Source organism: Equus przewalskii, chromosome 20 (genome assembly GCF_037783145.1).
Source record: "Equus przewalskii isolate Varuska chromosome 20, EquPr2, whole genome shotgun sequence".
Taxonomy (NCBI): Eukaryota; Metazoa; Chordata; class Mammalia; order Perissodactyla; family Equidae; genus Equus; species Equus przewalskii.
In genome coordinates this window covers 794997-816705 of record NC_091850.1, presented here as the reverse complement: position 1 = coordinate 816705, position 21709 = coordinate 794997, and the positions used below count along the sequence as shown (strand labels likewise).

At 58.3% G+C, this 21709-nt stretch overlaps 2 protein-coding genes across 4 annotated transcripts in view; both read left to right on the top strand.

Moving 5' to 3' along the window:
* Positions 1-13938, top strand: part of BRD4 (bromodomain containing 4) — an 82864-nt gene extending 68926 nt beyond the window's left edge. The window contains exons 13-21 of the mRNA XM_070586393.1: positions 6586-6638; positions 6765-7134; positions 7688-8278; positions 10763-10875; positions 10975-11137; positions 11269-11399; positions 11555-11760; positions 11845-12085; positions 12393-13938. Coding sequence (XP_070442494.1) covers positions 6586-6638; positions 6765-7134; positions 7688-8278; positions 10763-10875; positions 10975-11137; positions 11269-11399; positions 11555-11760; positions 11845-12085; positions 12393-12461 — 1937 coding nt within the window. The 3' untranslated portion in view covers positions 12462-13938. The remainder of the gene's footprint in view (positions 1-6585; positions 6639-6764; positions 7135-7687; positions 8279-10762; positions 10876-10974; positions 11138-11268; positions 11400-11554; positions 11761-11844; positions 12086-12392) is intronic.
* A 2248-nt stretch (positions 13939-16186) lies between these two features.
* EPHX3 (epoxide hydrolase 3) lies at positions 16187-20360 on the top strand. 3 transcript variants are annotated; one of them, XM_070586404.1, is made up of 8 exons: positions 16187-16446; positions 17167-17542; positions 17711-17796; positions 18011-18168; positions 18264-18392; positions 19295-19398; positions 19489-19625; positions 19716-20360. In XM_070586404.1, the coding sequence occupies exons 2-8, from the start codon at positions 17300-17302 to the stop codon at positions 19939-19941; spliced, it is 1083 nt and encodes a 360-aa protein (XP_070442505.1). In that variant the 5' UTR covers positions 16187-16446; positions 17167-17299; the 3' UTR covers positions 19942-20360. The 3 variants fall into 3 exon arrangements, with proteins under 3 accessions (XP_070442505.1, XP_070442504.1, XP_008537619.2); XM_070586403.1 differs by having other exon boundaries at positions 16341-16446; positions 17003-17542; XM_008539397.2 differs by lacking the exon at positions 16187-16446 and having other exon boundaries at positions 16733-17542.
* The last annotated feature ends 1349 nt before the right edge of the window (positions 20361-21709 follow it).

Sequence of the window (21709 nt, the reverse complement as noted above, 5' to 3'; positions counted from 1 at the left end):
GGGGAGGTATGTGGACCCCTGCTCGGGCCACAGGCTGGTCCTTGTGGCCAGGCTGCAGTTCAGGAAGGCCGTGTACCCACAGACTCTTTCCCCGTTGGGTCCCAGGCCTTATGTCGTGTGTACCCGCCTGCTAGGAGCAGCAGCACTGTTTGGCCAATCCCACCACATCCTCTGTACCCAGGTATTACTTGGGGTGTGGTCTGTTGCTGATCTTCCTTTCTGGCTAAAGTCTAGATCTACTTGAGGGCTCAGTATTAGGAGGGGCAGGGTACAAGTGCCACCCTCCCACCGCCCTTAAGGCGTCTGTCAACCTCGGCTAGGCAGACAGAGGCTGGTGCCCTGGTTTCCCCTTTCCACTGCCATGTCAGGTGGGCTGTGGGTAGAGCTGTGGCCTCCCTGTCCCCAGTGCTAGGATCACGTCTGCCTTGCTTGTGGGACCAGGGATGTCCCAAGACTTCTGTCCAGCTTTCACCTCATCACATTGCTGCTATCTAGCTCTTCCCAGATGTTACAGGTTGTTGGACAGTGGTAGACATAAAGCTCGTGTTCATCTCAGGAGCACCCCCTGCCCCCAGCTACCTGGGCTGGGACAGGGGTTCCAGGAGGTATGGGGTGATTCTCTTGGACTTAGACCTGGTCTCATATTTGCAGTGGGAGCACACTCCAGCTATTTTAGTCTCCTGGTTTCCTTTTCCCAGGATTGGAGCATGTGGGTGTTTCTTAGTAGCTCCGGGGGAAAAAGGAATGCTTGATGTTTTGGAAAGATTTGATCTGGAAAGTGCAGACAGAGGCCATGGGGTGTTCTTCCCAGACAACCAGCCTCGGCTTCCGACCCCCAGGGCCTTTGAGGGACTCAGTTCAGGTCCCATCTTGGGGCCTGCTGCTGCCTGCTCCAAGGGTGTGAGGCTTGCTCTCAGGAAAGGGGGAAGGCCCTGCAGGGGTCGGGGAAGGAAGAGACCTGGAGGACAGAGCTGTGGCCATCTCCCTGTACCCCCAGGTGACCCCTCACATACCCACACACGCATGGGTCACAGCTGGAGTTATTCTGGGGCGTTACGGAGGGCGCGCCTTGTGGAATGTGCCCTGAATGGGATGGGCGGGTTTTTCCCATGCGTGTGCTTGCAGACTATGGGAGTGCAGCGTTGGTTCCATCCGTTGCTCGAGCTGAGGCGTCTGCTCTGCTGTGTGGGTGGGAACCAGCTCCTCGCCCCTCCTCACTCAAGGGGGACCGCATTCGATTCCCTGGAAAAAGAAAGGATGACTTTCCTCCTCAGTCTGTTTTTTTAAATTTTTTTCCTTTCTTAACAGTGTGTGTAACTGATTTCTCTTTTTGTCATTTGTTTTTTGTTTCTTGGGGTTTGTAGGAATGCAGAGACCAAGCCGTTAGTGGGAGTGCTATACTCCAGAGACCCTTTCTTGTGGGGGCTTTCCTTACCTCTACCCAGGCTCTGATGAAGGGCCAGCATCACCTCCCTGAGACGGACAAGGGCAGAAGGCAGACGGAGTGGGGGGGATAAACTCAGTCCTGGGCACCTGAGGGCGCGGCACACTGGGCTGAACTGCAGGGGTGACGGCGAGTAGGACAGGCAGGGGCATCACTGGCTCGAAGACCAGTAAAGGAAGCACCAGCGTGCGCGAACTGAGGGCGCACACGGAGCTCGTTCCTGGAAGCAGTCGTTCGTCTAGAAGCACACACAGGCCCCAGGCCGGTTTTGGAGACGTCCGCGTGTGCTGGATCCGTGGCCCTTCTGAGGGGAAGGTGGGTCTGTCCCCGTCCAGGTCTGGCCAGGCAGGGCGCAGGGTTCTAGTCTCAGGCGCTGTTCTCTCGTGCCTGTCAGCACATGGGGCACAAGAGGCTGGCTCAGTCTGCAGTTCTTCTGTTCTTGTGACTTGAACGGTACATTCCACACCATTTCTCTCACACTGGTTTCTCTCTCCCTCTATGTAGGTCCTGCCTAATCATTGGACACGGACTCTTAATAAAACGGTCTTCAGTTCCAGATTCCTTCCCAGCAAGCTATAGCTTAAGTCCATTTTCTTCTGTGAAAGGGACAGGACTCCATCGAGTTATGGAATTCCTCAGAGCCCTGGGCCTGTCCCCGGGGTGGATTAGTCATGTCCAGAGTACACGCCTAGTCCCGCCTCCGGGAAGGCTGCGTCCTGTGTAAAGACTGCCTGGCTGTCCCACCCAGCCTCCCTGGTGGCAAGTGATGACAGTCCCCTACACACGCATACGTGTGGTGCTGCTCCGTGTGCAAGGCTGCATCACAGTGTGTGTTCTCTCTTCATCCCTCCCTCTTTTTCTGGGGTTCTGGATCCTAACTGCTTCCCTCCTGGACCTTGGAATGACGTTAGCCCAGGAAAGATCTCATTCAGCCTAAGGAAGAACATTCACGTCTAGAACTTTCCCAAGTGAGGAGCAGGCTTTAGAGTTGAGGCCAGCTGGACTCGAAGGCTCAGCGGGGCTATCCCTTTGCACGCCTTCTCTCTGGTGCCCTGTGAGGCTCCAGCAGCTAGAGGCTGTCACCAGCCACAACTGACTCAGCTCCCTGGAGTCTTCCTTCCGTTTTCATTGTTCCCATTGTTGCCTGTTGGGCGTTTTCCCAACTTCTTTGGCCTCTGCTCCTAAAGTCACGTAGGGAGAGTACCTCCCAGTCCCTCCCAGGTGATGAGAAGCAGGCTGCAGGAGGCAGGGGCTGGCGTGTAGTCACCTGACCTGGCCCTCCAACCCATCATCCCTGCCTCCAGTGGGGTCAGGGGTGAGAAAGGGCTCTCCAGACCCGCAGTGCCAGACCCAGTCAATGGGGTGGCTGTCAGAGCTCTTGGGGCCTGCTCCAGGCACATCTCTGAGGGGCGTTGCCAGCATGAATACTCTCCTAGTCTTCATCAAATGATCCAGTCGCTGGGGTGGGGCAGGCCAGGGCGCAGCATCTAAGCCCTCTCAGAGGCACTAAATAGGCTTTTTCGCTCTAAAAATAAACATCGGCCCTTTTTTGGTCATGAATCTAGCATCTCAGCAGAAAGCTGCCTGACATGAAAAGCCCCTTAAGGAACAGCATTTGCGTTTCAGGGAGCTTTTTTTCTGAAGTGTAGTTTGTGTGTACTTCTTTAAGGCCTGGCCATCTCCTGGCATCTTGGAGCCTGCCTTCTCCTGGAGCTGGAAGCAGGCTTGAGGAGGTGCAGTTCACCACCCTCAGGCCCTTGGGCACTAGCTACTGCCTGTGCGGAAACCTGGCTCTCCTGCCCAGCTCCTTCGGATCTTAGGTCCAAGCTGCTGTGACTGCCCCCGATCGGCCTTGGCCTTGGGTGCCAGCCTCCCCAGAGCCTCCAGGGCCTACATGATGCTTGGCAGTTCCTAGGCTGCTCCCTAATTCTCTGGCTGGTCGACTTCCAGTCTAGCTCCATTTGCCAGACTATTTTGAGCTGCCCTTTGGCCTGTGCCTGATGTGTTTGTTCCTGGTGCAGCTCGAGTCTGGCTGGGGCCAGGGGGCTTCATGCCCAGAGATTCCCACAGGACAGTTGAGAGGCTGCTGGCATTGTCTTTCTGGGAAGAGTCTGCCGTCTTAGAACAAATGGCGGCCTGGGTTCCCACAGTGTCGGCCTGTGTGACGTCCCACACACATGCACACAGGCTGTAGCCACAGGCCAGCTCTCCAGCATGGTCCTTGCCCCCTCATCCCTGGATCCAGTCCTTGTCTGTGGGGCTTCCCCCTGGCAGAGAACAACATCTTTAGATGCGAACTGTCACCTGTGCCTGGTGCCCCCGGAACAGAGCAGAGAGAGCAGTGCCCACTCCTTATGGGCAGCCTCCTGCATGCGGGCAGTGGGAGACGCCAGTCGGGCCTTGACATACCAGCCAGGCTGCTGGGCCTGAGGGGCTGCTGTAGGAGGGATGGGAGGCCCAGGCATCCCCTGGCACTGAGGCTCCCTAAGTCAGTTCAGTTGAGGGGCTCTGTGCCTCTGCCCTGCCCTTACCCTCCATCCTGTCTCCTTCCTTTGAGTTGGGGGGGCGGGGGGTGTGGGAGGAATCAGTGTTTTAATCAGATTTTACAAAAACGTTTTAATTCTTTGTACAATTACCATCCTATGTAAAGATGAAATTTGTGTTGAGTTCAAGATTTTCATGGAATAAAGATCACAGAGTACTTGAGGCCATCTTCATGTAACCCTTTCTAGAGAGTTTTGTGTGGGGGTGTCTTGGGGCTGGTGTGTTGTGAAGTTGTGCACTTCCTGTCTTGTCTTCCTGCCAGTAACTCGGACACGAGGCTCAGGCTACGGGAGCCAGACGCAACTGCCCCAGGCTGCTCCAGAACCCCTTGGTCCCCACCATTGGCCGGCCCTTTAGTCTTCTGGTCGTGGGGCTCTACTGTACACCTCCCACCCTCTTCCACTCTGGGCGTGCCCCCCAGCACTTCCATGGAGCCCTGGGATACTGCCAGTGACCTTTCCAAAGCAGCCGGAGTCTGCTCCCTGGAGCCCCCAGGGCCCCATTTGCGCTTGGTCCCCACAAGTTCTCATGTGGTCATCTCCTGCTCGTGGCCTGCAGGGAGACAGCACGTGCTCGGAGCCCCTGTACCTCTTTATGGTGAAAGAAACAGTGCTTCCCCCACAGCTGCAGATGACAGGTGCTCTGGCCCTGTGCAGCCTTCTTCCCATGACACAGTGTCTTCTGGTCAGACTTTGCCCACCAGCCCCCAGCTTCACCAGCAACTACCACCACCAGCACCACCAGGCCCCCAAAGGCATGCCCAGCATGTGAGCAGCTGCCCCCGCCTCCCTCAAGCCACAGTTCTTGGTGCTGGAATCCATGCTGGGAGAGGAGCTCAACCTGGGGGGACGCCCCAGCCTTTCTCCCACTCCCTTGGCTCAATGGCCTCTGCCTTGTTCCCGTCAGCACATGCAGGGCCCCTTTGACCATCTTGGCCCTCAGCCTCCCTAGTCCAGTGCTCCTCCCCAACCCACAGCTGCCAGCTGCCCCATGGGCCTGATCCTACAGATCACCCAAACTATCCCCTTTGTATGTCTCACCGCAGAGTCCCTCTCACTAGGTTTTGTATTGGACCCAGAGTCCTGAGCCCTGTATCCTGGCATCTGTAGTGTCCAAGTTTGGGAGTGGACCTATGGTTCTCATGTCCCAGGTGTCCCCCGTTCCTGCCATTTGTATGAGGACGTGTGTCTGTAGCTGCTGAGGTTTGTGTTGCTGTCTTGTCTCTTACATGGAGTGATGAGCTCTCACAGGGCATAAGGTTCCTTTTCATCCCACTTTGGTGGCGCGCTGCACCCTGAGGCTGTGTACCTCACAAGTGCTTAGCACCGCCCTCCATGAAACAGCTGTGAGCCGAGTTAGCCCTGCTTTGGGCAACACACGTGTCCTCCGACGCCAGCCGCAGAGAGCTGGCATCCTGGCAAGGATCTCCAGGTGTGCCAGGCAAAGCCATGAGATGCCTCTCTGACAGGAATCCAAAAGGCCCCGTGGGCCCCACCTCCCACCTGGTGGTTGGAGACTTGATCGTTTCCTAGCCCACAAGTGCTAGCCAGGCCTCCTCTCCTTCTCTGGGGTTTGCACCCATGGTGTTTGATGAGGGTCATGCGGCTGGCAAAAGCTCCTTAGCATAAATCTCTGGAGTGGGGCTGAGGGGGCATGCTGGCTCTTATGTGCTTCTTGCAGAGGCAGGCACACTCCAGACGTGTCCACACAGCAGCAGCAACAAGCTTTTGGCCCCTGAGGAACCAGGACCCATACTGACTTCTCCCTGCAGCACACTGTGTCCCAACACAGGGACTTCGCTGAGGCCGGTCTCCTGTGAGGAAAGGGAAGCTGACAGGCAACTTCCTCCTCTGCTGGCCGTGGCATTGAGCGCCTCGCCGTGTTGCTCCTGCTCGTCCTGAGGAGGGTGGCCAGCTAGCCTGCTGCTTTCCTTCCTTCCCTCCCTCCCCTAAATTGCTCACTCTGTGGCCTTCCCACTTGTCATTACTGTCCTTACTTGTCCCCTGGCTCTGTGGCCAGAACTTGACCCAAGCTGGCACCCTTGGTCTCTCACCCCGGCTCGCACATTTCTGCTTCCCCCAGGAGGATGAGGAGTGAGCCTCAGAGGGCATGCAGTTGGAGCCACCATGTGGCTGCTTTTTGGCTGTGTGACTGGGGGCAAGTCCCTTAACTTCTTGGAGCCTCACTGTCAAATGGACTTGATCATTTCGAGCATGACAGTTGTTCCAAGACAAAGCAGGTTGGGGTGCAGACCCTCAGGTCCCCATAGTGGCCTCTGACCAGCAAGTAGGAGGAGACATTGGGCAAGGTCTCTCTAGCTCAGCTCCCAGTGCACCGGTGTCACCCTGATGGACTTGGGGTTGCAGGGTGGCTTTTCAGGCATGGTCCCCACTAAGAAAAGCAGCTGGCAGATGAGTAGGTGTTCCCATACGTCTTTCCCTCCGCCGTGACTGACTCACATCACGGTCAGAACCTGGCCGCCCTCTCACTGTCAGTGGCCCTTCTGAACTCATCCTGTGTTTTCTCCTTGCGTTGCGTCCAAGGCCAATGCACAGTCTTCTCCCCAGAGCCTCACCACCTTCTCTTTTCCTCTGCAGAGATGGCTCAGAAGACAAAAAAGAAGGGGCATCCCGGGAGGGAGCAGAAGAAGGTATGTGGTTTCAGGGGAGTCCCCCATCAGGTGAGCAGTGGCCACCTGCCTTTGTGGGCCCTGGGGCGACCCTAGGTCTGGCCTGACTGGGTTCTGTCTGCCTCATGTCAATCTGTCTGTCCACAGCACCATCACCACCACCATCAGCAGATGCAGCAGGCCCCGGCCCCCGTTCCCCAGCAGCCCTTGCCGCCGCCTCAGCAGCCCCCACCGCCTCCGCCTCCACAGCAGCAGCAGCAGCCGCCACCCCCGCCACCCCCGCCCGCCATGCCACAGCAGACAGCCCCCACGATGAAGTCCTCACCTCCACCCTTCATTGCTGCCCAGGTGCCTGTCCTGGAGCCCCAGCTCCCAGGCAGCGTCTTTGACCCCATCGGCCACTTCTCCCAGCCCATCCTGCACCTGCCGCAGCCCGACCTGCCCCCACACCTGCCCCCACCACCTGAGCACAGCACTCCGCCTCATCTCAACCAGCACTCGGTGGTCTCTCCTCCAGGTGAGCTGGGGCTGAGCACTCTGGGTAGCCCTTGGAAGCCCACCTCAGTTGTTTTTAGCGGGGGGGGGGGGTCAGTGGCTTTTTAGGGCTAAGGTGCCCTAGGACAGGCTTTGCAGAGAGTTAGTGCTTTGATGCAGAAGATCCTCGGTTCTTCTGCTGGGCTAGTCATTACGTGAGATGAAAATAGGTGTGACTCCTCTGCAGAGCCCAGTCTGGGATGGGGGATGTTGGGGGGGACACACTCATCCCAGAGAGGACATACCTGGGGGATTCAGGGAAGACCTGTTGTGAGACCAGAAGGGCCAGTGTGAAAATGGGAGCAGCTAGAGGAGAGGGAGGGAAGTGGGGGCGCAGAGGCCAGGGCAGGATGACGCTGGCTAGTGGCCCGATCCAGTAGACCTTCTTGGAAACCGTCGTTTTTCTGGAGTTCATGGGAAGCCGAGGAGGGAAAGGTTGCTGGGTGGAGGGAGACTGGTAGGTCAGGGTGGAGCAGAAAGGCCAGGCTGGGGCCGTGGGGCCAAGAGCCTCACTGCCACGCTGTGTGTCCTTCCAGCTTTGCACAATGCGCTGCCCCAGCAGCCCTCACGGCCCAGCAACCGAGCCGCAGCCCTGCCCCCCAAGCCTGCCCGGCCCCCGGCTGTGTCTCCTGCCCTGTCCCAGCCGCCCCTGCTCCCACAGCCCCCCATGGCTCAGCCCCCCCAAGTGCTGCTGCAGGAGGATGAAGAGCCACCTGCCCCGCCCCTTACCTCCATGCAGATGCAGCTCTACCTGCAGCAGCTGCAGAAGGTGCAGCCCCCCACACCGCTACTCCCTTCCGTGAAGGTGCAGTCTCAGCCCCCGCCCCCCCTGCCGCCCCCACCCCACCCCTCTGTACAGCAGCAGCTACAGCAGCAGCAGCCGCCACCACCACCACCCCAGCCGCAGCCGCCACCCCCTCCACAGCACCAGCCCCCGCCACGACCCGTGCACATGCAGCCCATGCAGTTCCCCACCCACATCCAGCAGCCCCCACCCCCCGCGGGCCAGCAGCCCCCCCATCCACCCCCGGGCCAGCAGCCACCCCCGCCGCAGCCAGCCAAGCCTCAGCAAGTCATCCAGCACCACCCGTCACCCCGACACCACAAGTCAGACCCCTACTCAACCGGTAAGTGCCCTTCACACCCCACCCCCCACCCCCCCAGGCTCTGGAACTGCTGGGGTTGGGCCCAGAGTTTTGTTCTCTAACAGCCAGACGGTTCAGCAAGCGCTTCAGGCTGAGACGGCTCAGAGCCGAGCCTTGAAGCCTGTGGGTTGATGGGAGAGAGGTGACTGAAAGGGGACGTTAGTGCTTCATGCAGTCTTTATCAGGCGTTTGTCTTGTTTGCAAGCTGAGATGACCGAGGAGAAGGCCCCTGCCGGCCCTTCGCTTGGAACTCAGTCAAGAGCGTTAGAATGAATCATGATCCTGCTAGGTGGGGAAGCCAGGAGCCCAGGGGAGGCACCCAATCCACCTCTGGGAGTCAGGGCAGGCTTCCTGGAGGAGGTGATCAGACGATGAGCAGGAGCTAGTTTAGCAAACAGGGTAGTGAGGTCCAGGCAGAGCCAGGGACAGGTCTGGGAACTTTCAGGAATAGGTGCTTTGCTCTTGGCATCATGAGGTCCACATGGTAGAGCCAGGACCATGTTGAGGAGAATGGGGCTGAAGCTCAAAGGCAGCTTGGGGCCCGTCCTGGGGCCACTGCCCGTCTCCTGCTCCCGTCTCCAGGCTGACCCTGGCTGCCCTTCTTCCCTCAACAGCGTGGTCAGACTGTGCCCTCACCCTTCCTGGGTGCTTGTTTCCCACATGTCTGTGACCAAAACATCCTGACTGACCCTGGTGGGGCAACATTCTACTCGATCCCTCATGGTGTAGTGATGTACGAGGGTCAGGGTTGAGGTTCCTGGACTTGGCGCTGTAGGCTGTGCAGCCTGCTTGGGGTGGCCACAGATGCCACCTGCAAACTGAACATCGAGGCCGTTGACTTTAGGCCCTGGCTGTTCTCAACCCAGCAAAAGCTACCAGGGGCTAAGGGGATTGCTGCAAGCCCTGAGCTGAGAACAGCTGGCTGCCGTCCCTGGGAAAGACTGACGCTGATCCCAGCAGCTGTGCATGTTCCCGTCCCTGGGCAAAGCCAGGCTTTTCCTTGGGGGGTGCTGATGGGCAGGTGATGAGATGCCTTCAGGAGAGCCAGCAGTCGGGGCTGGCCAGGTCCCCTCTGGCCACCCGTGCTGCGAGTGCCCCAACCCACCTCCCCCTGAGCCTCCTGTGGCCTGGTATGGGTCACAGGGAGCCATGTGGTTTGGAGTCCAGCTGGGGGCTTTGGGCCAAAGGCTAAGTTGTCCGAGTCCCAAGGAAGCTCAGCGAGCATCCCTGAGCACCTGGCCAGCTTTCAGGCACTGCTCCTGAGGTGCTGGATGAAGCCACCAGCAGGCAGCAAATCCTACAGTTCATAGGCCTGAGAGCCTGCCATTGCCCAGATCTTCCTCAGAGAGCCACCCCAGACCAGAGGTGATTGCAGTCTTGTGCCTACACATCACTGGCAGGTCTCACTTGGGGCCACCCAGTACCAAGGCTGGGGGCCAAGGTGCAGAGATAGGCTGGTCTTTGCCGCCATGTCGTCTCCAATCAGATTTGCTGTGTTCTGGGTGAGGAGTTCTGGCTCTAGGCAGGGGCTTTGTGGGTCACTCTGGGCTCATGGAAATGGTCATCTCTGGCCACGGGGTCCACAAAGGGCCCAAGGGTTTGTGTGCTCTTGGACGGCAGCTGGAAGCAGCCTGGAGGAAGTTGGTGGGAGGTCTGGCCCACGGAGCCCAGGTCAGGTTGTTGAGCACAAGGCGCGAGGCAGAACCAGGAGCAAAGGTGCTGTGGGGAGGCAGCTTTCTTTTGTGGATGAGTGCTGCTTCTCCCATATGAGCCCACCAAGATGCGGCAGGTTGAAGCAGGAGGGTGCCTCATGCTGCTGCCTGGGCCTGAGGGGCCTTTCTTGGGGCCAAGAGTGGGGCTTTCTGGGCTCCTGCCCTGTGCTGGGTGGTTGGATCCTGTGGCTGCCTGGGTCTTCCCAGCCTTTGGTTGGATGAAGGTGGGTCGGCTGGCCCACTTCCTGTGGGAGCCGTGAGCCCGGGACCTGTTGTACCAGCTCCACTGTGGTGCAGACTAGTTCCGGGCTTCCCCCTTGTGTGGCTCCTAGGCCCCCTCGAGTTGTGTGGGAAGGGCCCTTGCACCAGGCTCTAGGCCTGAAGCAGCTGTCCAGTAAGGCAGGCCGAGGCTTCCTGCCCTGTGGGCTTTTTGACATCCCCTGTATTTAACCAGGCCATGCTGTATGACTGTCTGGAGAGCTTTTAAAAGTGCTTAGGCCGAGACCCCACCTGGGACCAAACGTGCCAGGATCTGTACCTCTGAAAGCTTCCTGGTGATTCTGCCCCGCAGGGGCGCCACATGACAGGAGCGAGCCTATGGTCCCACAGAGCTCTGCTGCACCCTGAGCTCACGGCCTGGCATGCTGCAGCTCAGCTGCTGTGGGGCTCCCCTCGGGTTTGGGGCCGTGACCGGGCCCGAGGCCAACAGCCTACACACTAGTCCTGTTGACACGTTCCTTGTCCCCTCTCCTAGGTCACCTCCGTGAAGCCCCCTCCCCGCTTATGATACATTCCCCCCAGATGCCACAGTTCCAGAGCCTGACCCACCAGTCGCCGCCCCAGCAAAATGTCCAGCCTAAGAAGCAGGTAAAGGGCAGGGCTGGGCCACAGCCTCCAGGGCCAGGCATGGGCTAGGCCCAGGGCCGCCCACCCACCTCACCGGCCACCATACCTATGCCATCCCAGGAGCTGCGCGCGGCATCTGTGGTCCAGCCCCAGCCCCTGGTGGTGGTGAAGGATGAGAAGATCCACTCGCCCATCATCCGCAGTGAGACCTTCAGCCCCTCGCTGCGGCCAGAGCCCCCCAAGCACCCGGAGAGCATCAAGGCCCCAGTCCACCTGCCCCAACGTGAGTGTCCTCTTCGCCCCCAGCCGGGCTGAGGCCCCCAGGCTTGCACTGAACATGAACCTTCCATGGGCCAGTCTTCCATGCCCCGCCGGGGTGGGGAGGCCTAGGCCCACGGGCTGTTTGTGTTTCAGGGCCCGAGATGAAGCCCGTGGACGTTGGGAGGCCAGTGATCCGGCCCCCTGAGCAGAATGCACCCCCACCAGGGGCCCCTGACAAGGACAAACAGAAACAGGAGCCGAAGACGCCAGTTGCACCCAAAAAGGTAGAGACAGCAGGCCCCCAAGTGTCCCTCATGCCCACCCCAGGGAGGTGCCAGAGGCGGGTCTTCCCTCCCACGCCCTCAGGCTTTAGGTTTCTCAGGAGGAGTCCAGACACAGCAGGGCCCCTCACCCGCCCTGTGGTGTCTCTGCCTCACAGGACCTAAAAATCAAGAACATGGGTTCCTGGGCTAGCCTGGTGCAGAAGCATCCCACCACCCCGTCCTCCACAGCCAAGTCGTCGAGTGACAGCTTTGAGCAGTTCCGCCGCGCCGCTCGAGAGAAGGAGGAGCGCGAGAAGGCCCTGAAGGCGCAGGCCGAGCATGCAGAGAAGGAGAAGGAGCGGCTGCGGCAGGAGCGCATGAGGTGGGCGCAGGCTCTGGGCGGGGGCACGGCGGCTCCTGGGGATTGCACCGGCCCCCAGACCGACCTGAAGCCCTGCTTGCTCAGGAGCCGAGAGGATGAGGATGCCCTGGAGCAGGCTCGGCGAGCCCACGAAGAGGCGCGCCGTCGCCAGGAGCAGCAGCAGCAGCGGCAGGAGCAGCAGCAGCAGCAGCAGCAGCAACAGGCAGCTGCTGTGGCCGCCGCCGCCGCTGCCCCCCAGGCCCAGAGCTCCCAGCCCCAGTCCATGCTGGACCAGCAGAGGGAGTTGGCCCGAAAGCGGGAGCAGGAGCGAAGACGCCGGGAAGCAGTGAGTGGGGGGACTCTGGTGGAACCCACTAACCAGGGGTCCACTCCTGGAGGAGCGGGACTGGGGACCCTGAACCCAGAGAGGGGTGGGGGCGGTCACTTTCTGAGAGGCGGGTGCTTGGGGCAGGGCTTCTGCTTGTCTGCACAATGCTGGCCTCTGGGCCTAGTGCCGGGAGGTTCCAGGGTGTGGGCCCTGAGTTAAGGCCCGATGCTGGAGATGAGGGGGACGTGTGGGGAGATTTGGGAGCCAAAGCAAGGGCTGGGCACCGAGTCTCACTCCCTGCCTCCCTCCCTCCTCTCCCCTCCAGATGGCAGCTACCATTGACATGAATTTCCAGAGTGATCTATTGTCAATATTTGAAGAAAATCTTTTCTGAGAGCACCTAGGTGACTTCTGACTTTGATTTTCTGGCAAAACGTTGACTCTCCATAGTGTTAGGGGCGGCAGTGGAGGCGGTAGCAGTGGCACAGGGGTGTCGCTGGGCCTGGCCCTCCTGCATGCTACACCCGGGCAGGTCTGATGGGCAGCTGAGGATCGCAGAGCCTGTCTGCCTTACAGCCAGCCGGACGCCCCGCCACCCCTCACAGGACATCAGCTCAGAGCACGCCTCAACACAAGCAAGTGCCGGCCAGACCCAAGCCCCACATCCCCGTGTGTGGGGCAGAGGCTCTTCTCTCCGCCAAATGTCTACACAAGTATACACAGGACATCGTTGCTGCCGCCACCGTGACTGGTTTTCTGTCCCTGAGAACATCACGTTTGTGACGTCCTGCCGCCAGGAGTCCTTGCCCACACCCCAGCCACCGCCACCCACTCCCAGGCGACCAGGGCAGGCCTACGTGAGCTGGAGGCAGGCGAGGGCGCTGGCCCACCCCCTTGCTGGCACTGACTTTGCCTTGAACAGACCCCCCCCCCCCACCCTCCCCCCACAAGCCTTTAATCGAGAGCCGCTCTCTGTAAGTGTTCGCTTGTGCAAAAGGGAATAGTGCCGTGGAGGTGTGTGTGTGTCCATGGCAATCCAGGGCGTGGTGACTGTCACACATGCGTGTGTGGGCCGGCCTCGCCCGGCGAGTGAGGCCACCAACCAAAGTCAGTTCCTTCCCACCTGTGTTTCTGGGTTTTTTTTCTATATATATATTTTTTGTTGGATTCTATTTTATTTTTAATTCTCTCTTCTCCTCCAGACACAATGGCACTGCTTATCTCCGAAATGGTGTGATCGTCTCCTCATTGAGCGGCGGCTGCCACCGCGCTGTGGGTAGTGTGTGACCGTGGCTGTACTGTGTAGTGAAACATAGTTGGCATATGTTTGTTTGAAGTTTGTTGGTGACTCCACCAAACTGGTATAAAAAAAAAAAACCCACAAAAAAACAACACAAAACACACAAAACACAAAAAAACTGCCTATATTTTACTCATTTTCAAACTTTATTAGTCTATTTTTAATTATAAAACCAGAAAAATGAGTTTTCTTTTCCCTTTTTTCCCTCTTATTCGTTGGCTGCTGCTTTGTTTGTTTTTTAACGTCAAATCTGTTTGAGTTGTTTTTTTACCAGGAAAGGAAGGGCCAGGGCACAAGGCAGGCACCAGGGCCCAAGGCCACAGGCTGAGGCAGAAGCTCCCTGCCCAGCGCCCAGCCCAACCAGCCAGCTGCCCTTTCCCCCACTGTTTTTTTAATTTTATAATTGGAGACCTTGGTGAGGTTACGCGTGCCATGAGAACCCACTCTACACCACGACGCTGGTGCCTCGGTGTTGGCCAAACTCTGGAGTCACTGACTGGTTTGACTTTCATACGGTGAATATGCATTTGGTCTGTACTGATCATGGAATAAACACATCTCTCTTTTTTAATGCTGGTGTCTCCCTGACATTTCTTTGTGAACCACCTGTTGCCTAGGCTAGGCCCAGGGGCACCTCAGACCCCAGACCCCTTCTGTACAAGAACTACCACCAGGGGCCACCGAGCCCTCTCCCGAGGCCTGACCCTGCTGTCCCTGAGCAGGAGCTGCCACTCCAACCCGAAGCTGTGACAGAGAGCCCAGGTACCCGTTCTTCCTGTGGACCATGGCCTCCTAGGCGGGTAATGTGCTCCAGCAGAACCTGGCCATACTCCAGGCAGTATTCTTCCCCTTCTCCCTCCTCCATCCTGGTCCCCCTCTCACCAGAGGACTTGGGTCCCACCTTGCCTGCCTCTAACTACTTTCATTTAAGCTCAGGGTTAACCAGATATTCTTAGATAAGTGTACATCCCCCCAAATAGGATCCTCACTCCGCACGCACACAGACACGCACGCACACCTTCCTGCCCAAGAGAGCCTGCCAGGTTGCTGCCCTGCCTGTGTTTTGTGCCCACTAGTATGCCACAGGCCAGGGTGGCACCCAGGAGCGGCCCCTAGGATATAAGATGAAAGTTTATCTTGTATATGTATGCAGAGACACAAACTGATCGAAACATTTCTAGCACTGTTATTAAACCCACATCCCCCTTTCTTCTTCAACCAGAAAGGCCCTGTATTGTCTTGTGTTGGGGATCTGCCCAACCTCCTAGTGAGGGTGTAGTTCAGGCATCCAGCCTGAGGTCCCCCACTGCCCCTTGTCCTCCACAGGCACTTCCTCATATACCACTGTGCTGGTTCCAGTGTGACTTGATATTTTGGTTCTTTGAGGTTTTTTCCATCTTGTCCCACCTCCCTCGTTTTTGTTTCGTGTTTTGTTCAGGAACTTTCCCAGGCCAGGTCCGAGTGTTTTGCTGGAGAAATAGTTTTGTCTGCACCTTCCTTCTAAAGATTTAACTCTGCCATGGCCCTCTCCACACCTCCCTGATGGGTGTTTCTCTAACTGGGTTGTAATTAGAACTTGGATCTATTATTTAATTTCTCTGGCCATTTCCCAGTCCCTCCCACAGTACTAGACATCTTAGTCTTATACACGAGTAAGAGGTGTGTACAAGCCCCCACTGTACTGTATGCACGGATCGCTTGGCCAATAATTATGTCAGTGAATCTGAGACTTGTATTAAACACTTTAGACATTTGTAGAAGGGAATTCGTAGACTTTTCACTTATATACTAAAGGTTTTTTTTTTTTTTGTGCAGTTCTCATTGCAAAAATAAACATTTGTACTGAATATAAAATTACCATCCTGTGACTACCAGTGTCTTTTTGTTTCACGGTAGAACTGGGGTGGGGATTGGGGGGGCGGGGGGGGGGGATGTGGGAGGCAGTGTTGTGTAGCAGAGGAAGAAGGGAGGTCCCCAGACACCCACCAGCCATGCACCCAGATTAGAAGGCTCAGGAAGGGATGCCAGGATCATCAAATGGTCAGAGAACTGATTTGATGGAAAGTGTAAAAGAAACCAAAGCTATGACACAGGCTAATCACGCAAGACAAGAAAGCGAGGTAATCAGTGCAGGGAGAACAAGTGTTTGTACAATACAAGCAGTGTAATCATGGAAGTTTACTCGACTCCGAGATGCATTGTTAACTGAGGCAGAACCACGGAAACCACTGTTCCCCTTTAAGTAGCAACCCACGGACGTAATTATGGTCCCAAGACAGTATAATAGCAGTCTTGACAATACAAAGGTAAGGTTAACAGTAGAGGTGGAAGAGGGTGGGAAGTGACGAAAACGAAGGGATGAGTGGAGTATTTAAGAGGAACCAAGAGAAAAACTAAAAATGGAAACAGCACATCCAGTTGTGGTGACTTGGGTGAGTCGAGGGATAACGCCCGGAATAGGTAGTCAGGAAACAGCCACATAAGCACGTTTAGAGAGACTGAGGTAACCCGCCAGAAGAAAGGTAAAAGCGTTCCGTTGGCAGTCTCCAGTGGAAGGAGAGGTAGAATTCAAATTGCTGCTTTTCTGCCTAAATCCTGGGGTGCTGTTTAGTCAGCTGTCTGGCCTGAGGCAGTTTCAGGCTGGGGTCTGTAACAGGGATGTGATAGTAGTACCTACATCTCCGGAGGTTATAAGGGTTAAATGATGAGTGACCCTGAAATGGTCAGGATCTTGGGGGAGTGTTGCAAAACAGGAGGTGGAAGCAGCTGCCCTGCCAGGACTCTCGCCTGGTCCTGCCCGGTTCCTCTTTCTTTCGGCCAGAGGCCCAGTGACCCAGGCGGGCCGGCGCTGCTCCGACCCCTGCCGGGCCTGTCTTTCAGGAATCAGAGGCTGCCCTGGAGGAGCTCGGCCTCCGCGCCTGCCGATTGGCTCCGGGCGGACCCGTCTCCCGCATGTCAATAACCCCGGCGTCCAATTACAGCTGTGCAGGGGCGGGCCGGCGGACGCGCCAGGCCAACGCGAGGCTGGCGAGGGGTCGAGGCCGCTGGAGCCTTCCGTTGGAACCGGGACCGGGTGAAGGTGCCGCTAGGTCTTTCGGAGCCAAGCTGAGGGGAGGGTCCTGCGCTCCAGGGCGGGGAGCTCCCAGGGGGCGGTGGCAGGGGCTCTGAGGCCTCCTGAGGGTGCGGCGACCGTCCGCGGCTCCCTCCCGATCCTAGCCAGGCTGCTGCCAGTCCCTCTCCTTCCGCTTCCGGGCCCGCCGCCCCGCCATATTAGGTTCCGGCCCAGCCCACCTCTCATTGGCCCAGCCCCGGGCCTGCTCCGCCCAGCGCTCGGCCCCGCCTCCTGTAGGCTCCGCCCTCGCCACGCCCCCAGCCCTCCACGCTCCGAGGCCCAGGCAGATCCACCTTTCCGGCTCGGAGGCCGCACCCACTCTGCATGGCCCCGCCCCCACTCAGGCCCCGGCCCTCTCCCCACGGCGCCTCCTCGCTACTGTGCAAGCAGGACTCGATGCCCTCTAGACCTGAGACCCCACCACCTGCTGCGGGGCCTCCTAGACCCCGCCCCTTCTTAAGCCCTGCCCGAGCCCTCCTGGGCCCCGCCCACAACTCCGGCCCCTCGCACCCTTCTCCCAAAGCCCCTTTCCAGCCGCCGAAGCCTGGTCCTGGCCGGCCCCGCCCCGCGCCCCGGCCCTGCTCCCTGTCGCCGTCGCCCCCGAGTTTTGCCTGGCAGTTAGGTGAGTCGTGCGCGGTGGCGGCTTCAGTCTGAGTCGCCCGCCTCTTCTCTCGGCGCGTTCGGCAGGCCCGGCGGCACGGAGCGGCCCCAGGCCCAAGGCGGTGGGCTCCCCGGCCCGGGTCCCGCCTCTCCGCCGCAGCCCGCGCCCCCCGCCCAGATCCCCGACGGCGGCGCCACAGTCGGCCCGGGTCGCGGCGACATGCCCGAGCTGGTGGTGACGGCGCTGCTGGCGCCGTCGCGCCTCACTCTGAAGCTGCTGCGCGCCTTCATGTGGAGCCTCGTGTTCTCGGCGGCGCTGGTGGCCGCCGCCGGCTACGGCTGCATCGCGCTCGCGCACGTGCTGTGCCGGCCCCGGCGCGGCTGCTGCGGGCGCCCCCGGCGCGCCCCGCCCGCCTGCCTGAGCGACCCCGCGCTGGGCGAGCACTGCTTCCTGACCCTCAGGGTGAGCACGCGGGGGCGCTCTCTGGGCCTGGGAGGCGGGACCTGTGGGCCGGGCGCGGGGAGCAGAGAGCAAATGTTTGAATCCAAACCGGGGTCGGCACACGGCTGGGAGTTCAAGCCTACGGAGGAGGGGTTCCCTCGCTCTCAGACTGTGCCCTCCCTCCCCCAGAGCTCTGGCCTGCGCCTGCACTATGTCTCCGCTGGACGCGGCAACGGGCCCCTCATGCTGTTTCTGCACGGCTTCCCGGAGAACTGGTATGTCTGAGACCCAGGGGCCCCGAAGGGATGGAACAAAGAGGTGTCCATGTTGACACCGCCCTGGATTCCAGGCCAGGTGACCTCACGCTCAGCCGGGAATTCCCCATCCTCCCTTCTGGGAAGTCCAGGGCGGGAAGGTGGAGTCACAGAAGGCCCCTGCTGGGGTGCAGGTGCACCTTGATGCAATCTCCATTCCGTGCCCACCCGACAGGTTCTCCTGGCGCTACCAGCTGCGGGAGTTCCAGGGCCGCTTCCACGTGGTGGCTGTGGATCTTCGGGGATACGGCTCTTCAGATGCACCAAGGGATGTGGACTGTTACACCATCGACCTGCTAATGGCTGATATCCAGGATGTCATTCTGGGCCTGGGTGGGGATGCTCCCCCATCTCTGCCCTGGCCTCCCCAACACCTACCCCACCTCTGCCTGGCATCGCCCTTACTCCAGTTCCTCTGACTCCCCCAGGTTACTCCAAGTGCATCCTCGTGGCCCACGACTGGGGTGCACTCCTAGCCTGGAATTTCTCCATCTACTACCCATCCTTGGTTGAACGGCTGGTAGTGGTCAGTGCTGCCCCTATGTCTGTGTACCAAGGTGTGTTGGGGTGCCTGGCACTGTGTGGGATGTGCCTGTGTGAAGGGCCGTGTGTCCGTGCCTACACTTCTCCGTCTACCAGTCAGCACTGCAGGGGCTGGGGGCGCAGCAATGGACCTAGGTCCCTTCCCCTGTGGCATTCCCAATCTACAATCAATGACAGTATGCTTAGGAGTAACCCACGTTTTTTGAACACTTCAAAAACACGGTAACAATTGCCGTGACAAGGAGCCTGCATACAGTAACCTACACAAGCCTCCTGGGCTTTCGAAAATGTTATCATCCACATGGTCCAGTTGGGGAAACTGAGGAGAGAGAGGCTTTCTTCTGGCAGGGAAGACATAGATAACTAAGCAACCACAATAGCATGAGACACCATCTCTGGCTATGCGGTGTCAATCATGTCACCTGATTTCAATTCCCGGCACTGTGGTCATAGCTCCATGCTTGCTCGCTTGCTCTCTTTTTTGCTGTTGTTTCTTGTCTGTCTCCATCTCTAGACTGTCAGCTCCCTTGAAGGGAGTTTTGTCTTTCTCATTCACTGCTGTCTCCAGGGTCTAGAACAGGGCCTGGCACACAGTAGGTGCTCAATAAGTGTTTGTTGAATGAAGCAGGGGAAATGCATCCGGGCCTGAACAGGGAAAGCACACCAGCGGTGTGGGGGTTCCTGGGAGCTATAGGGAGAGACCCCCATTCTGTGGGTACAGTGATCACTCAGCACAGAAGGAAACTGGTGCCCGGGTCTGGCAAGTGGTTTTGAGCGTCCTCACAGGCTCAGGCAGGCACGGGTGACATTCTTGAGTGCTGACACACCTGTGTGCCTGACCTGGATGTGCGTAGGGGTGCAGGGGTGTGGAGCCACGCCAGGCCCAGGCCTCACGCCTGCCTTCCCCTCCCCCCAGACTACTCTGTGCGCCACATTGGCCAGTTCTTCCGTTCCAACTACATGTTCCTGTTCCAGCTTCCCTGGCTGCCCGAGAAGTTGCTGTCCATGTCTGACTTCCAGGTGCAGTAGGGTGAAGGCCCCAGGGGTGGGTGGAGGGTAGCAAATTTGGAGTGGGTTGGGAATGAAGCCAGAGTCCTGCTGTGTGCCCAGATCCTGAAGACCACCCTCACCCACCACAAGAGGGGCATCCCACACTTGACCCCCAGCGAGCTTGAGGCCTTCCTTTATGACTTCTCACAGCCCGGTGGCCTCATTGGGCCCCTCAACTACTACCGAAACCTCTTCAGGTGAGACCAGACTCAGGGCAGAAGATCAGGAGAGTTGTGGGGGCAGGGGCCGGGGGCAGCCATCTTTCTGCCTGTCTGTCTTGACCACAGGAACTTCCCCCTGGAGTCCCAGGAACTGGCCACTCCCACACTGCTGCTGTGGGGGGAGAAGGACCCCTACTTGGAGCAGGGGCTGGTGGGTGCCATCAGCAGCCGCTTTGTGCCAGGCCGGCTGGAGGCCCACATCTTGCCAGGCACAGGGCACTGGATCCCACAGAGCCACCCCAAGGAAATGCACCAGTACATGTGGGCCTTCTTGCAAGACCTGCTGGACTAGTGGCCCTCGCTCACTGGCCCGTGTGCACCTAGAAGTCCATATGACATACATACACAGATGCACTCCTGGATCGCGCATCTCTGGGTGCCCTCAGGCACGCCAACCCATATGCTCACACATAGGTGTATGTGTGCCCGTGTGAGCAAGCTCTTTGACCCCAGGGAACCAGGTATGCCTCTCCTCCTCAGAGCTAGATGCCTAGTGTCCTACCCCTCCCTCCCAGGGGTACCACTTTTCTTGCCAGAGTTGGCTGCCAGAGCTGCACAAACCATAAAGTCTGACCTTCCTGTCCCCAGCTTCCATGCCCAGTCTGGGTCTTCAGCTAAATGCTGCTCTGTCCAATGTGGTACTGATAGCCACATCGGGCTACTTCAATTTAAATGCACATTAATTAAAATTAAATAACAATTAAAAGTGCAGTTCCTTAGTCACACTAGCCATATTTCAAGGGTTCACTTTGCCACATCAACATAAAAACTTGTATCAGAGGGGCTGGCCTGGTGTGGCACAGTGGTTAAATTCACAGACTCTGCTTCAGTGGACCGGGGTTTGCAGGTTCAGATCCCAGGTGTGGAACTACACACTCCTCATCAAGCCATGCTGTGGCAGCGTCCCACCTACAAAATGGAGGAAGATTGGCACAGATATTAACTCAGCAACAATCTTCTTCAAGCAAAAGGAGGAAGATTGGCAACAGATGTTAGCTCAGGGCCAATCTTCCTCACCAAAAAAGAAAAAAAAAGTTCTGTTGGACAGTGCTGATGAGGTTATTCCTAGAGAAGAGTGCCTCCCTGCCTGGCCCCTGATCACCTTGCCAAGGGAAAACCCTCATGGGCAGTCAAGTGGACGTCCAGACTCCTCTCCAGCCAGGCCCTGGGCAGCTCCCACGATCTTCCTCCTGGTTGTGACTCCAGGCCTTGTAAGGTCAAGTTCTCTTGCTGCAGCCTGGAAAAGATCCCTGGGATCCCTGACTCAGATCCATGGGAAAATAGCTCCCCATTCTATTAGGATATGTGAGAGCCTGGACTCGGCACAGGAAGTGACCAGCTCCCTGAAGGGCCATCTGGGATCTGATGGCTGCCTCTCTAGCTCCTGGAATCTTCTGCTCCAAATTAACCACAGTTTCTGCTGATTCTTGCTGGGGGGTCCCAGGCTCCAGCCTCCAAACAAGGGCAGTGCAAGTCCAGGGTGGATCACCCAGCCTCAGGCTGGTCACAGCATCAGCTTCTATCACCCCGGCCATTGCCTGGCCTTTGGGGACACTGTCATGACCTGCAGCATGATGAATCCCTCTGGGGACCCAGCAGACCACAGAAATACATCTTCTTATCTCTGGGATGGGCCTTCCTGGCCAAAACCTGCCCGCTGATTTCCTCCCCCACCCCCAGCCCTCCCCAACGTAACATCCACTCGTCAACTGTGTCAGGCACTCTTCTAGGCGCTGGGGATGGTGTGTGAGCAAGAATGTAGCCCCATTCTGGAGCTGAGCACAGATGAGGCATAGAGCTATGTGCGTGTGTGATGGGGCTCAGGAAAGGCTTCCCAAGCTGGGGGACACACTTTTCCAGGAGCGGGGAGCAGTAAATAGGGGGGGTGGGAGGCGGGAATAAGTTCAGGCGACTGGAGTAACAACGCGGGGATTAGTGGCTACCAGGGCAGAGCGAGGGAGGAGGCACGCGGGAGAAGAGGCCACGCCAGACCGCCACGGGCTGAGGAGTTTGGATTCAATTCTCAAGGGGAGCGGGGTGGGGGGTGGGGGGCGGAAGGG

Bases quoted from the DNA above. Each gene is read 5' to 3' on its own strand.
- EPHX3 (XM_070586404.1), top strand. From the start codon at position 17,300: ATGCCCGAGCTGGTGGTGACGGCGCTGCTGGCGCCGTCGCGCCTCACT. The intron at 17,797-18,010 runs GTATGTCTGAGA...CCCACCCGACAG, and splicing joins CACGGCTTCCCGGAGAACTG to GTTCTCCTGGCGCTACCAGC. The intron at 19,626-19,715 runs GTGAGACCAGAC...TCTTGACCACAG, and splicing joins TACTACCGAAACCTCTTCAG to GAACTTCCCCCTGGAGTCCC.